We start from the raw sequence: 15,680 nt of genomic DNA, 5'->3' as shown, positions 1-15,680 counted from the left end.
AACAGCTCTACCTCTACGGTAGACTACCCATTTTCCTTGTTTCCTTGCTTCGTATACTTTATTGAGTTCTTGTTCCCTGGTTTTTAGTTGTGTGGCTGTGAGTTCATCGTGCCATCCACACCTTCGTTCCCTTAAGTGACCTTGTTTGCTTCATGACTTTAATTGTCTTTCATATCTGCGTACCTCAAAACCACATGTTTTCCTTTGATTGCCACTGAGGGATCTCCAATGTCGATGAAAGGGATAGCTCTGCACAGCTTTCTTTGTAGAATCTCGCATTCCGGGACATAAGTATCATTCGCAATCTCCTCGTCCTCCAATACCTCCACCTGTTCCCAACCCTCTGACAAACCACCCACCCTAATTTCTTTTGCAATCCATTGCTGCTCGTTCTCTTCATTAATCTGTGATATTACTTCTTTAATGAGAATTTCTTTAGGCTGTGGATCAAGTAAATTTACCTGTGTGATTTCCTCCCTGTTTTATTTTTCGTGTTGTTGTTCCTTAATCTGTTTCTCCAGGGTTGAAAGATGTTGTTTTGTCTAATGTAGTTCATTTTGCAAGGCTGAATTTGTTTGCTGAAGATGTTGAATCATGCTCAGGAGGTACCGCTCCCATGGTGATGGTTTTTCATTGGGTTTGGTAGGAGGGGAGATAAGGGTTTTCGGAGAAGGTTTTCTTGCTGGCCATGTCAAACTGCTGGACTGTTTGAGAGGTTGCTCTTCACGAACCCCACCCCCATGAGGTGCAAGCCCTTACCTGCTTGGAGGTGGGTTACAACCCTACCCTACAACTAGGGTGAGCAGGTGGGCAATAGGTGCACAGGTCCGTATGTGAGTAGCAGGAGAGATGGGCAACGGGAGAGAGAGAGAGAGAGAGAGGGAGAGTTATGTTGCTGCCTTGGGGGCCTGAGCAAGGGCGGGTGGTGAAGGGAGGCGAGGGGCTGGTGGGAGGCTGGCGCAGATATGCGAAGGCGAACAGGCGACACAGGTTCAAGGGAGGCTAACTGAGAAAGGGCGGGTGGGGAAGGGAGGCGAACTGAGCAGCAACGGGTAGGGAGAGAGAAGAGAGGCGAGGGGCTGGCGGGAGGCAGGCGCAGAGGGGGCTGGCGCAGATATGCGAAGGCGAACTGAGTAGGGGCGGGTGGGGAGAGAGAAGAGAGGCGAGGGGCTGGCGGGGGGGCTGGCGCAGATATGCGAAGACGAACAGGCGACAGGTTCAAGGGAGGCGAACTGAGAAAGGGCGGGTAGGCGAACTGAGCAGGGGCGGGCAGGGAGAGAGAAGAGAGACGAGGGGCTGGCGGGGGGGGGGGGGGCTGGCGGGAGGCAGGCGCAAAGGGGGCTGGCGCAGATATGCGAAGGTGAACAGGCGACACAGGTTCAAGGGAGGCGAACTGAGAAAGGGCGGGTGGGGAAGGGAGGCGAGAGAGAGAGAGAAGAATCGCCTTTGTCTGTAGCAGCTATGGAGGCAAGCAACCAGCTATAAATCAGCCCTGGCAAGAGTCGGCTAGCTCTTGGGAGGTGTTGTGCGTGCCAAACTGACACCTGTGTGAAGCCCTAGAGAGAGAGAGAGAGAGAGAGAGAGAGAGAGAGAGAGAGAGAGAGTTATGTTGCTGCCTTGGGGGCCTGAGCAAGGGTGGGTGGGGAAAGGGGGGCAGCCAACGCAACGAACAAAAGGCGCAGGGGGCGGCGAAGAGAGAGAGAGAGTGAGAGAGGGCGCAGAGTGAAGCGACGGGCAAGCAGCGAACAGTGAAGCAACGGGCACAAGGCAAAGGAGAGAGGCGATCAGTGAGAGAGGGGGCGGCGGAAGCGAACAGAAAGCGCAGGCAGGCAACAGGAGGGAGGGGCGAAGGGCAGGCAGCAGGAGGGAGGGGCGAAGGGCAGGCAGGCAGCGGAGATAGAGCGAAGGGGGGCGCAGGCGCGCAGCGGGAGGGGGGGGCGCGGGCGCGCAGCGGGAGGGAGGGGGGGCGCAGCGGGAGGGAGAGAGAGAAAGAAAGAAAGAAAGCTGTATTAACGTCTACTAGAGGCCGAACTCGACCTATGAGACAAATCAATGTACAACTATCAATGTCTTCTCGATGTCCAGAAAAAAAAAAAGGACAAAATGAACATGAAATAAACTATGACAGCACTGAGCTAGTGGGGGGGTGTGATGGATGGAGCACTACTGCTAGAGGCTCAGTATGCAACCTATATACGCAGGGTATACAAGAATGCAATGCAAATCCATCCAGCTCCAACCAGTACCATAATGGGGGTGTAATATGTGATACATAGGCGATGGCGAGGCAAAAATACCTCGGATCATGATCTCTGGGTGTGAGTGTAAGTGAGCTAGCCGCTCCTGGATATGGTGCCGATGTCGAGCCCGTATCTCTGTGATCTCCCTCTGATGTAGTCTGGGAGTCTGGTAGCCTAGTGCTCTCGGTCTCCATCTGGCTCGGAGGTCCGCAGTGTGCTGAAGTGTAACCCCCTCCTGTGTCAGAGAAGGCTTGAAGGCTTTTATCACGAAGAATCGCGACAAATTGAAGATTTCAACACTCGAGACGCTTCCATCACGAAGACTTCCGTTGTCTCATTGACTCTGTTTGCGATTGGTAAGCTTTAATGCTCTATGGAAGCAAGTAGCAGGCAGAAGGAGCACGACTCCATGTTCACATACCCTATGTAGTGTTCTCTTGTCCTACATGCTCTCTTACAGATTGTTTTTACCGTGTTGGTAGAACAATAGAAAGCATATGGTAGAGAACACGGGCACTTGAGAGGGTATTGTGAGTTACAGACCTTCACCGACAACCATATTGTTTGCAATATTGTATTCACAGGCATTGGGAAGGTGGAAAGGTACGGTAAGGTAAGGTATGCATTCAGGTTCGGGTTGAGATTTTGAAGTACAATAAATACATAAGGTCCATAAAAACATAAAAAAATATACTATATAGTGTACATGTATATACAAAAAAATGAATGAAAAAACAATTCATTTCTGAACATTCAACAACACAATTACCAAAATGAGAGCTCCATTTGTCAACATGTTTCCTTCGCTATCATACTCTCAGCTCTGGCTCTGCAATGGCGGTGACTGCAGTGGGGCTGGCACCGCATCATCATCATCTCTCGCTGCAATACCTATATCAATGAGAGGAATGGCTATGTTCACACTTTACATAAGTCGGCTAAAATCGGCAATGGCAGCCAACCTAGGGTTTTTTTGGCCCAAAGTAACAGCCACGTACATGCCAATGAGGTGATAGCTCAAGTGGTGAAGGTGTTTGCCTAGGACCAAGAGGTCTTGAGTTCAAAACCCTCCTTGGCGCTTCCTCGATGGCATCGCTCTACAGGTGGATAAATAAGCGCCTACAGGCGGTGAAAAATCGGTAACTACGGGAGGATCTTAGGCCAAAGGTCAGTCGGGGGCGGGGGGAGGGGGGTAAAACTACCACGTATGGATCTCTGCAGTCCAGTACTATACACTAAAACATACCTTATAATAAGGTACGTACGTACAGATGCAACCTTGGGCATTGGTATGGAAATCTCGTCAGCTCCTCTCCTCCAGTCAGCCAGCATATTCAGCTCCAGTCGGCCAACCCTCCTCACCTATAAATAGGTGGGGCTGGCCTCTCATTATTCATTCAGTCTTGTACATATTTTGCTCCCTCACTTATGAGACTTGTAGTGTCTCTTGCTTGTTGGGACTGTTTTGCTTCAGTATATTCAGCATAGTTTTCTCCATCTCTCTCTCTCTCTTGCACTCTCTGTTCAGCACATTCTAGTGCCACTCTGCTTCCGCTCTGTGCACTCTTTCACGGTATCATGGCTCCCGGTTTAGCAACCTCTTTGCTGCCCCAGATTCAGCACTGTTTTCAGCACCTCCTTCTCTGCGTTTTCCTTCAGATCTGCAGCTCTTTCATGCTGCATTTTCTGGACTGAACCTGGTCACTTTGCCTCTGCGTTTTTTCTCTCAGATCTGCAGCTTCCTTTGCTGCGTTTTCTGGACTGAACCTGCTGGTTGCTGCAGTTTGGCTTCATCAACACAGCCTTCAGGTACTGTTTGACAAGGTTTCTTCTATTCCACGTGGAGTTTGGGACATAGGTGGCCTGTTTTCTTCAGGACAGCAGCTTCCTTTGCTGCATTTTTCCTCTCCCGTGGGTTTGCTCCTTTGTAGAGAGGGGGTATTTGGTGTTACAGGCTTTGGTGGCACTCTTGGTACCTGTGGAGGACACTTCTACTTCAAAGATTGTGCGTTTTCTTGAGGAGAGCCCAAGCTATTGTCCTTGTTGTTGCATTTCCCTCTTGCACCCTCTTTCAGCATATTCTCGGGTGCTGTCCAGCCTCTTAGGGCGGCGTTTTGGTGGGAGGAAATACCCTATATCAGCGTTTTCTGATTTGGATAGTTTTATTTTATGAGGGTTGGTCCTATTGATTGGATCAATAATGATAGCTTTATATTTGGCTCCCGTACCACTCTCTTGTTATTTCCTTGATGAGGCAGACAAGTTGGATGGTGGTAACTTTCAGTCATGGAAGTTGCAAGTTACTTCTATTCTCAGGGAGTATGGTTTGATGGAGTTTCTCTCGTACAAGAATCGGTGCTTGCCGGACCTTGCCTCTGCGGAGGATGTGTGTCGGTGGAGAAAGACTGACGGATAGATCTATGGCTTTCTCCTCCTGAATTGTCAGGATTCGGTTCTTCGACACTTCATCTATGCTCCTGATGATGCTTCTACTTTCTCTGTGTGGCAGTTGCTTTGTGACTTGTATGGTGATGCCAATGATCAGCAGATGCTTTCTGCTTCTGGGTGCTCTACAGCTAGTGATCTTATGGATACTTCTATCGGAGATGTTCCTGCAGTGAAGAATAGTGGGCCAGTTTTGCTCATTGCATCTGAGGAGTTTGTTTCTCCTGTTGCCCTCCCTCAGTTTCTGTGCATACTTCGCCTTGCCACGATGATATATCTAGTAATGTTTTGGAGGAAGATAGTGGGCTGTCTTTGCTCACAGCTTCTGAGGGGGTTTTCTCCTATTGCTTCGCCTCCGATTCTTTCTTCATCTACCAGTAACCAGGATGTGTTGCTGGTCCCTTTGCCTTCTATGGAGGAGCCTGCTTCTACACTGTGTGATGCTATTGAAGAGGCTACTACTACTTCAGTTACTATTACAGTGGATGTTCCTCTTCCTCTTACTCTATGTGAGGATTCTGGATTGTGGTCAGGTGTGTCCGTGACCGTGCCTAGGGCACAGACTCTCTTTGTTCAAAGAGAGTAACTAGCCATGTGTCCATCCCAGCTTGCACACAAGTCACTTTCCTCTCTACCTGACATCCAAGGTGGACATCTCATCATCTCTCTTCCTTCACTCTAGAAGTTGACACCCTCCTTCATGAGGCCTTTTGGCTGTATTTTCTGAACTTTCTCCTTCCGAACACCATATCCAAGCTTATTAGTGTGTTTTCCAAGCTTCCAAGAGTGTTTCTAGATCATATTTACTCTCCTACACACTCCCAATGACTGAAATTCAACAAAACAATCCTTTTCCTTGCTATTATTTATGGTCCTTTGGCTGAAAGCCCTAATTTCAGCCTTCCTTTCTCAAGTTGAACCATAGGAGAAGCTTTCGAGGGTTCCCTGCATCCACGCTTTTGTCGCGAAGAATTACAACAGATTGAAGATTTCAACACTCTAGACGCTTCCATCACGAAGACTTCTGCTATCATCAACTCTACTTGCAAGTGGTAGGCTTTAATGCTCAATTATAGAAGCAAGTAGCATGAGGGAGGAGGAGGACTTCATGTTCACATACCCTATGTAGTATTCTCTTGTCCTATGAGCTCTCTTGCAGATTGTTTCTACCACTTTGAAGCATATCCAATCTGTACACATGCAAGAGCAACACATCCATAAGTCCACCTATAATGGCAGATGGAGTTGATCCTTAACAAGGCACAAGAAAGCCTCCCTAGACCATGCCCATTCCATGGAACAATCGTCATGGTAAAGAAGTGGTTTTGATTCCGGACCCGAGTAACTGCTTGACCATAGCATGATAATTGAGTACTTTAGGTATAGTGCAGTACAGTACGTGTATGGTACGAGTACCTAAAACACACATCATGATAATGATTTTAAGTACCTTTACTTTTTCAATTAGTATATATATATATATATATATATATATATATATGTGTGTGTGTGTGTGTGTGTGTGTGTGTGTGTATATAATACGATAATAATCATGGATTAAGCATGGATTATTATACGATAATCTTCGTTTGCTTACACACACACACACACACACACACACACACACACACATATATATATATATATGCATCAATGTCACGGGACCCTTTAATCTTCTTGAAGAAATAATTAAAAACTCATAAAATATATCAAAAATTAAAACAAAGACTTGAATTTAATTGAAAAATCAAATCACATAGCATAACATAAGACAAGAGAGAAAGAATAACATCACCATCAAGACAAGATTGGGTGCAATCTCTCCCCTGACATGTGTGGCTCCACTCCCACACGCGGTATTTAAATCATATTACTACATTTAGCCCTTAGAGCCATAAATAGCATAGCTTTTCCAAAATTGGGCTTTTTATAAAATTGAACCTTAGTCCAATGCTTTTTAAAGCATTTCATCAAAAATAAACCTTGCCCAATATATAATTGCTAGTGGGCCTTGTTACATAAATGACTATGTACACATTTACACCTATACATTAATCTTGTGCCTATTTGCATATTCTATTAAACTGAATCCTGCACAAATTAAATTAAACATATTTTTGTAAGATTATTAATTCATCAAAAATATGATAAATATATACCTATAACAGTCCTCCCGTTTGAGGAAGCAATTGTCCTCAATTACGTAAAAGAAAACGCTACAACAACAACAAAAATCTCGTGCAACACCAAAATTGGTTATGCCCGCACCATCATCAAGTCACAAATAAATAATAATAATATGCTATAGACAAGATCCCTTATGTGTGACACACACACATTGCTCATCACCTATTTCTGTAAACATATCCCAATATGATACATTGATAGGCACAAAGTTAGCATATATTCACCACTTGTTTCACTATGATGAGAGTATCACTATTTACACATCATCTAGCATGGTGTGAGCTGTCACTTGTTACACTCCAATGAGCATAGCACATCAGCTGCATAAACTATTGAACGACGAATTCAAGAGCTAGTATTCCGTCTATATTTATTTGCGTTATTAAATTACAATGGCTACTTTACCCATTCTGCCCATGGTTCAAGAACAAATCTTAGCACTTCAAGAACAAATTACTAATGAATGAGAACTCCGACGCAAATTAGAGCATCGAGTCAAGCATATCAAACGCAAACGTGATGCTTCTGATTCTTCCGACTCAGATAAGGAGAAAAGTAATCAAGTTAGAAGCACTGTTAAAGCTACATTGCGTACTCAAAATTCTAAGAAAGACTCACGAATCAGTCGAAAGGCATTCACTTTCCAAAATTATGATGGCAAGAAGGATGCACAAGTTCTCATTGCTTGGATTAGCCAACTAGATGACTATTTCTCAGGCAAGAAGTTCTCAAAAAAGGATAAAATTAAATGTGCTTATAATCACTTGATCGAAAGTATTGCCTTATGGTGAAATGTAATCAAACAAGGTGAACATAGACCTTCAACGTGGAAAAAGTTCCAAAAACTCTTAAAGAAATATTTCCTACCTTCACAATACAAAGCTAAGACTCGACAACGATGGTCTACCTTCAAACAGCTTAACACAGAAAATATATCAACTTTTGTGGACAGGTTTTGGCAAACTTTATTACAAATGCAAGTAATCGAGAAGGTTCGCACCAAGGATCCAATAAGAAAGTTCGTAGCAGATTTGAAACCTACAATTCCATCTGAGGTAAATATGTTTCGACCACATTCTCTTAGTTCAGCTATTTCTCTAGCTTTGAATTGTGAAAAGAAAAATGATTTTTCTAAGAAAACAATGACTCCTCAAACCTCGGCATCAACATCTTTGAACCCTAAAACCTCTCCAAAATCACTTGACACATCTCTTAATGACCATAATTCACAAAAAGCTAATAAACATGATTCCAAGAAGTATTACAGGTGTAACGAGATTGGACACATCGCATCAAATTGTCCATGAAAGTCAAAGTTTATTTCATTAGGACTCAATATGATCGATGAAGATGAAGATGAAGATGAAAAAGAAGAATACCACGACGACTACTCGGACTTTTGAGGTAACATGTTTATTGCATTTGGTTATTTAACACTTTTTGGTAAACTCAAGGAGAGTTTTTATGCATCAAAAGTATAACTTCTTGAAGGAACTGGCACTTCCATCTTGAATTATACTTTATGAATTTTTCACAATGTATTAATCTTGTGGTATGGGACACGAGATTAATCCTATGTGAAGGATTGCGATGCATACTTATCTCTACATCTGTGTGGGATAATTTCTGGTGATATGGGACACTAGAATTTATTACACATAGAAATCCTCGAGATAATGTATTTTATTAGTGAACATACTTGAATTTAAATAGTATATGACAATTGATCTCCTTTGCTCGCATAAGCAAACAAGCATTTAAGGTCAGTTCCTTACCCAGGCAGGAGGAATGTTACATAATGTCCATTCTTTAGTTGTACAGGGACGCCCGGACACTAGTGTGCCATGCTAGTGAATTGGTATCGTGGTGGGTGACTCCACATTAAATATTGATTACCTAGTGGTATTGGCATAGCTTGAGACCATGCTTGACGGGTGTATGTTGTTAAAGTGTAACAAGTAGTGTCATGCTTGACAACTATATTGTGGCCAAGTGAACCAAGAGGACTATGCTTGACAACTACACACGGTCGAAGTGAAACAAGTGATTTATGCAACTGATGTGCCATTTTTAGGGCTAAATTTATTAAAATGATTTAAATACCGCGTATGGGAGTGGAGCCACACACGTCAGGGAGGAGATTGCATCCAATCTTGTCTTGATGGTGATGTTATTCTTTCTCTCTTGTCTTATGTTATGCTATGTGATTTGATTTTTCAATTAAATTCAAGTCTTTGTTTTAATTTTTGATATATTTTATGAGTTTTTAATTATTTCTTCAAGAAGATTAAAGGGTCCCGTGACAGTGGTATATGTGTGTGTGTGTGTGTGTGAGAGAGAGAGTAAACGAAGATTATCGTATAATAATCCATGCTTAAGAATGGGAAGTAACCTCACGAGGTGAACTGGGAACAATTGGTGAGAATAGCCTTTTCCGACGACGGAACAAGATCGTAACCAACTACTTATCGGGGTGGGGTTCGGGACAACCGAATGTTCAAGCTCTCTGATCAAGGATTATAGAGCCAATGAGGATTTAAGCTCTTAGGAAGAGCCGTGTGAGGCCTATAGCTCATGCACGGTTCGGAAGCCAAGCCCAGTAATAATGATGTGGCTTAGGCTGCGTCTATCTGGCAACATGTTGAATAGGGCATAGTCACCCGAAAAAGACTCCAATTTGCCAACTTTCGGCCCCATCTTTCACCAAACTACCGGGCTTGCACGATGATCTTCATTCGTCTGAGACGCTTTGTCGTCAATCGTGCTTTTGTGACATGCTATGGTCTCGTCCACCCTTCGCGGGGGTTCTGGTGAGTCCCATGCATGTATGCAATTATGGCCTTGCCTCTTTCGACCGCAGATGATCTAACGGCCGCCCCACCTTTTCCATCAATATATATATATATATATATATGACTTACGAGTTTATACTTCACCTACAAGGTGGTCAGGTATATGTAGATGTGGTATGAGATGATAGGTGTAAGGTACAACTATGGTATGATGCACATGAGGATACAATATAGAACATGGTTAACAAATTTGGTTAAAACCATATATAAAGAATGAACAATCAAGCACTTATCAATCACAACTAACATGAAATGGACAAGTAGAATTGAAATGTCAATCGACTATACTCTTAGACATGAAATGTCAAATGCACTTAGGCACACAAATAGATCACAGACACTAGTGTAAATTTGAAATCATCAATATCAATATATATATATATATATATATATATATATATATATATATATATGTATATATATATATATGTATATATATATATATATGTATACATATATATATGTATACATATATATATGTATACATATATATATATATATGACTTATGAGTTTATACTTCACCTACAAGTTGGTCAGGTATATGTAGGTGTGGTATGAGATGATAGGTGTATGATACAACTATGGTATGATGCACATGAGAATACAATATAGAACATGGTTAACAAATTTGGTTAAAAACATATATAAAGAATGAACAATCAAGCACTTATCAGTCACAACTAACATGAAATGGACAAGTAGAATTGAAATGTCAATTGTCTATACTCTTAGACATGAATGTCAAATGCACTTAGGCACACAAATAGATAAGAGACACTAGTGTAAATTTGAAATCATCAATGACACACAAATAAGTATGAAAATAAGGAAGCTATCGATGTCAAGAACCAGTACAAGCTGAAATATAAATAGATGACCTTCCTTGGCTCGAAACTACAGCGTGAAGATGCCTTATTCTTGACCTTCAAGTTCACCCAACGTTAGCCTTCCCTTTGGCTGTCCTGAGCCCTTGGAGTGCTTCAGCAACTTGTGAAGAATGAGATGATTTAAGCCTTATGCTGCCAATTTCTTATATATGACTCTACAATGTTGGTCGGACTGTAGAGAAGTTGTCGGCCTGTTATTTATTGCTCCACAACTTAAAAACACCATCAAGTAAGCGCCTTTTCGTCACAATGCTTAAGAAAAGAGGTAAAATACTCAGTCCTGTAACAGTGTTTAATCGCATTGATAGTCATGTGTGAAAACCCCACCCGGTTACAAGAGCCAAGTCTATAAATCCTATCCTCCCTCAAAATGCACTTTGCTCTCTCACTCTCCACATGGGATGAGACTTCATACTCCAGATAGAGCTTTGTGGAAGTTAAGGAAGGTCTATCCATGTGGTGCAAATCTGTAGTTGGAGAATGTCAGAGCAAATGAGCCCGTTAGTATCCTACTGATGTTTGACATTGTTGGAAATGTGGGATGCTTGTATTCGGGCATAATCAGTAGCAAATCAGCATAAAGCATAAGTGGACAGATTTCGGGCAGTTTTGGACCAGTTTTGGGCAGCCTAAGCATTTTCAAATAGCTTGGCCAAGGGGCACCCTTTTAGCCCAGTAGGACTTGTCAAGTGACTTTTATCACACATTTAAAGGGCTGGCCAACTTGTGTGTGTTAGAGAGGATTTCCCAAAGCCCATCATCCCTCATCATCTTCCACTTCAGCATCATCCACCAGTCTTTAATTCAATTGTCCTGATTTAACACTTCTGCAAAGGCTCCCCTTAACATATGTGTTCTACTCCCTCTCCTCTCTAAAACTCTTCCTCAAAATCCTTCCTCTTTATTATCATTAGATACACCCTATGTGGTTAACATACTTTCATATAGAGATACTTTGCAAAGATCATTTTTATATATGTTGTATGTGCATGTAGGAGGCATGTCAAGAAACCACAAAAAAGTTACAATACATATATGTTTATCAGCCAGCCATAGTATTTGGAAGGGAATGCTAAAAACACCTGTTCTGTGTAGTGATTGCTGATGCACCCTCGACAATATGTGATGTCTCTACAGTTGTATAGAAGACATCCTCTGATTTCTCTGCACTTGTATAAAACATGTATGAGCGAAGCAGCCGATTTCGGTCACACATCTTTGCACTAAAGACCAGCAGGTGTCTCTCATTTATCTTTGCACTAAGAAAGACACGATTATTTGTTTTGTATTTTGAGCTGGGGTAAGATGTGTTCTAATTCACCTCTTAGCTGTGAGAAGAGGGGTTCTTGTACTTGAAGCCGGAGCTTCACACGTTGCAACAACTGCATGCCAGTGGGATGAAACACTGTCAAACTAGTAGTACCGATCATAAACTAATCAAGTAAGGACAGCTTAGCTTTACATTTTGCAAGGTTGCCAAGGGTTCTGTAATCTTCTCAGTCCAGAGCTGCGCTTTGTTTTCCAAAGAATCATCCTCTGATAAGCCGGGTATGGATTCTAATCTCCTTGGGAAGAGGGAGCTGGCCATCCACTCGCACAGAGCGCGTGCTAGGTACTTACACAAGGGGTAAACCGGCACACCTTGTTTGAATGAAACGGGTGCTTCTGCAGCACAGAATTAAAACCCTCAGAAACCCTAGAATAAATTCAGAATCTCATCGCGCATAGGAAGCCCATCCATCTTAAAGCACATAAGGGATGTGAGGTTTCATTAGATTTTTTCAGTGTGGAAGATGAAAATTGATCTGTTGAAGATTGTTAAGGATCTCCTGATTCGGAGTTTAGGGCTTTGCAGATGATTAAGGTTTTCCTGCTAAGAGAGTTAAGGTTCATGTCTTACCGGGGGAACAGAGGCGACAGGCTTGGGACTTGAGAGCGGCGGAGATGTTGAAGGCATGAAAGTCCTCCTCGGCTCGCAGGAGGGCTGCTCGGAATGCCGCCGGAAGGGGGCACGGGGAATCATCCTGCCGGAGAAACATCTCCAAGAGTGTCGCAACGTCATCCGGGAATGAAAATGCAGACATGTAAGGTGAATTCTGAGAAATATTCAAATTCAAATCGAATGGAACTCACAGAAAACATTATTCCTCAACCCTTAAAATCTTAGTGTGAGCTAAAATATACCTAAATTGCTTAAAATCTTAGTGTGAGCTAAAATATACCTAAATTGCCTTAAATTTTGCACATTCTTTGAAATTGATGAGAAAATAAAATTTGCAAGTGAAAATGAAAACATTGCAAGTGCTGTTTGCACGCTTTCTGTGAACCGTCATCTTTTGGCATACCATGATCCATGTCATTACCCTTGAGCCACGTGCTTCTCTATCTCTTCTCTATATTATCTTAAGGAATTGTTTCACAAAGCTATCACGTGGTAAGAATCTCTATATTATCTTAAGGAATTGTTTTACAAAACTACCACGTGATAAAAATCTCTATATTATCTTAAAGAATTGTTTCACAAAGCTACCACGTGATAAAAATTACCATGATCCATGTCATTACCCTTGAGCCACGTGCTTCTCTATCTCTTCTCTATATTATCTTAAGGAATTGTTTCACAAAGCTACCACGTGGTAAGAATCTCTATATTATCTTAAGAAATTGTTTGACAAAGCTACCACGTGGTAAGAATCTTTATATTATCTTAAGGAATTGTTTCACAAAGCTACCACGTGATAAAAATTTGGAGGTTCGGGAAGGGGAGGAGGAGGTTTGGGTAGAATTTGAATTTGAAGTCTCAAAAGACGTGCGAAGCACAGGTTGCCCACTAGCGCCTCTTAAAAAAGAGCGCATCTAAATAAGGTGCACCCTTGCTTTTGAAAAGAGCACATCAATTATTGTAAAATAATGATTGTTTCTTTTAGATCACTAGTCGGCTGACCCGTGCTCCGCACGTCCAAATTCAAATTTTACCCCAACCTCCTCGAACCTCCTCCTCCTCCTCTTCCTGAACCTCCAAATTCGTGCCACGTGGCAGCTTTGTGAAATTCCTCCTTGAGATAATATATACAGAGAAGAGAGAGAGGAGGTGGACGAGTGGACGAGCGTGTGAGTTGTAGTGGGTGGTACTATCAAGTTAACTCACTCGTGTTAGGACACATGCCCACGTACGTCGAGGGGACCTTATACATGCATGCACGCCTGGGATGGCTATTCCTTGGCTGCAAGAGATGGTGGATCATGCAGACGCTTGGGGGGATTGGGAGCTTGACCAACATAAGGAGATGAAGCGCTCGCGTGTGAAGATGAAGGTGGTGAGAGGGCGAAGAAGAAGAATGCCCCCCGGACTGGATCAACGAGAGGCTTAGTAAACAATCTGTGAATCACGGGAAGGTATGCATGACAGTCAGCTTGGGCAACTCCTGCTAAAGCTGAGGTGGGCAAGCGGTTGCAGGAGGACATCTTTCATGAGAGAGTGGTTTCGAATGTGTTCTATCTAGGTAAAGGGTTTTTTAACGTTTTGTTTATTAAGGGCCAGTCTATAACATAACTGTTTGTGAAGACTCCTCTCTTTATGGGGCATAGGTTGGTGCATGTGTTTCCCTTTGATCCTTTGTTTGATGTAAATAAGAGTCTGCAACAGGAGGCCTACCCGATGTGGGTAGAAATTACTGGGCTTCCTCCTTGGCTTAGACCTGCATTAAGAGATATTGCATGTGCCTTGGGTCCAGTTTTATACCTTCCAAGTGATGACACTGGGGATCGACAAGCTAATAGTGTGTGCATATCTTGGAATACTAAAGTTGAAATTCCTAAAACTATAGAGGTTGACCTTGGGATGCTAGGGAAATTGGAATTAGGCCTCAAATTTGGCCCTTTTTCGGGCGCATGTTTTAGATGTGGGGGCTTTGGGCACATAGTAAAAAATTGCCCAAGACTATTGCATGCAAAATCTAAGAAGTAGGGGAATCAGGAGGGGAAAACAGTGCTAAGGGGGTGGAGCCTATTGCAACCCAGGGAGGTGAAGTGAGAGGGAAAGATAAAGTGTGTGAAGGGGAAGAAATGCATTCAGAAGGAGAGTGGGTGAAGACAAAAGGGAAAGTTAATATTAGGCAAGTTAAAAATAAGGCAAGAAGAAATCATACCAAACCAAGGAGGGAAGGGAAAGGGAATAAATCTCAGGGTAGTGTGAGTCCGTTGATATATTCAAATCCATTTACTTCCTTGACAAAAGAAGATACTGACACATCCTCTATACATAGATTTGATTGTCAAGTAGAGGAGGCTTGGAGGATGATTCAAAAGGAGGATGATGGGCAAAAGGGGATTGAGGAAGTGGACATGGTACCTGAAACTGTCTTGTCATGAATAAGTCTATAGATATTTATGGGTGCACATGGAATGTTAAAGGTATTAAGGATAAAAGTAAGAATATTGCTTTTTAGGGTTTGGCTAAGGAATGGGGATTATCCATTATGGCTATTCAAGAACACAATCTTTTTGGGTCCAAAATCTTTAGGAAAGATAGGTTAAACAATTAGGTTATTATGTATGGAGGGGTGAAGACTCGATATAGCGGTGTTATGCCTATTATCAAAAGTGATTTGAACCCTAGTGTAGTGGCCAATCACCCTAATGGTAGGATTTTGATAGTGGAGATTCAGTTAATGGGGAGAAAATGTGGATAGTTAACATCTATGGAGCTCACAACCATAAGATCAAGAGTGGGATGTGGGATTGGATTGGTAATTTGAACATTCAGAATCACTATATCATTTTGGGGGAGATTTTAACATGGTTGAGAGACAAATAGATAGATGTGGGGGGAGTACTACTTTAATGGGTCGGGAAAAAGGGAGATGGGATGAGGGGAGAGGGGAAATGGGATGAGGGGAGAGGGGAAAATGGGTTTGGTGGATGGGGAAATGGGATGAGGGGAGAGGGAAAATGGGTTTGGTGGATGGATGGAACCTTGGGGATTGGAGGGACCATCTTGGACACACCTATTTTAGTCTGCAATACATTAGTTCCTCTTCCAGGATTGATAAAGTCTTCTTTAAGCAGC

General features: G+C 42.7%; 1 protein-coding gene across 8 annotated transcripts in view; it reads right to left on the bottom strand.

The window, feature by feature from the left end:
• Nucleotides 1-12,796, bottom strand: part of LOC147636485 (uncharacterized) — an 82,691-nt gene extending 69,895 nt beyond the window's left edge. For 6 of the 8 annotated variants that reach the window (XR_015266551.1, XR_015266552.1, XM_086801940.1 and 3 more), the window contains exons 1-5: nucleotides 12,513-12,796; nucleotides 12,075-12,277; nucleotides 11,934-11,994; nucleotides 11,695-11,776; nucleotides 6,845-6,901 (exon numbers count right to left, since the gene is read on the bottom strand). Coding sequence is in view for 6 of the 8 variants with exons in the window: in XM_086801940.1 (XP_086658066.1) it covers nucleotides 6,845-6,901; nucleotides 11,695-11,776; nucleotides 11,934-11,994; nucleotides 12,075-12,277; nucleotides 12,513-12,696 (587 nt within the window). In the remaining 2 variants the exon portion in view is untranslated. The remainder of the gene's footprint in view (nucleotides 1-6,844; nucleotides 6,902-11,694; nucleotides 11,777-11,933; nucleotides 11,995-12,074; nucleotides 12,278-12,512) is intronic. The other 2 variants (XM_086801945.1, XM_086801942.1) reach the window with 2 other exon arrangements.
• Between the last annotated feature and the right edge of the window lie 2,884 nt (nucleotides 12,797-15,680).

This window comes from Cibotium barometz, chromosome 8 (assembly GCF_041138505.1).
Source record: "Cibotium barometz isolate CiBa-2024 chromosome 8, ASM4113850v1, whole genome shotgun sequence".
NCBI classification, from domain to species: Eukaryota; Viridiplantae; Streptophyta; class Polypodiopsida; order Cyatheales; family Cibotiaceae; genus Cibotium; species Cibotium barometz.
The sequence above is the reverse complement of the archived record's forward strand: the minus strand, read 5'-3'. Positions and strand labels throughout refer to the sequence as shown.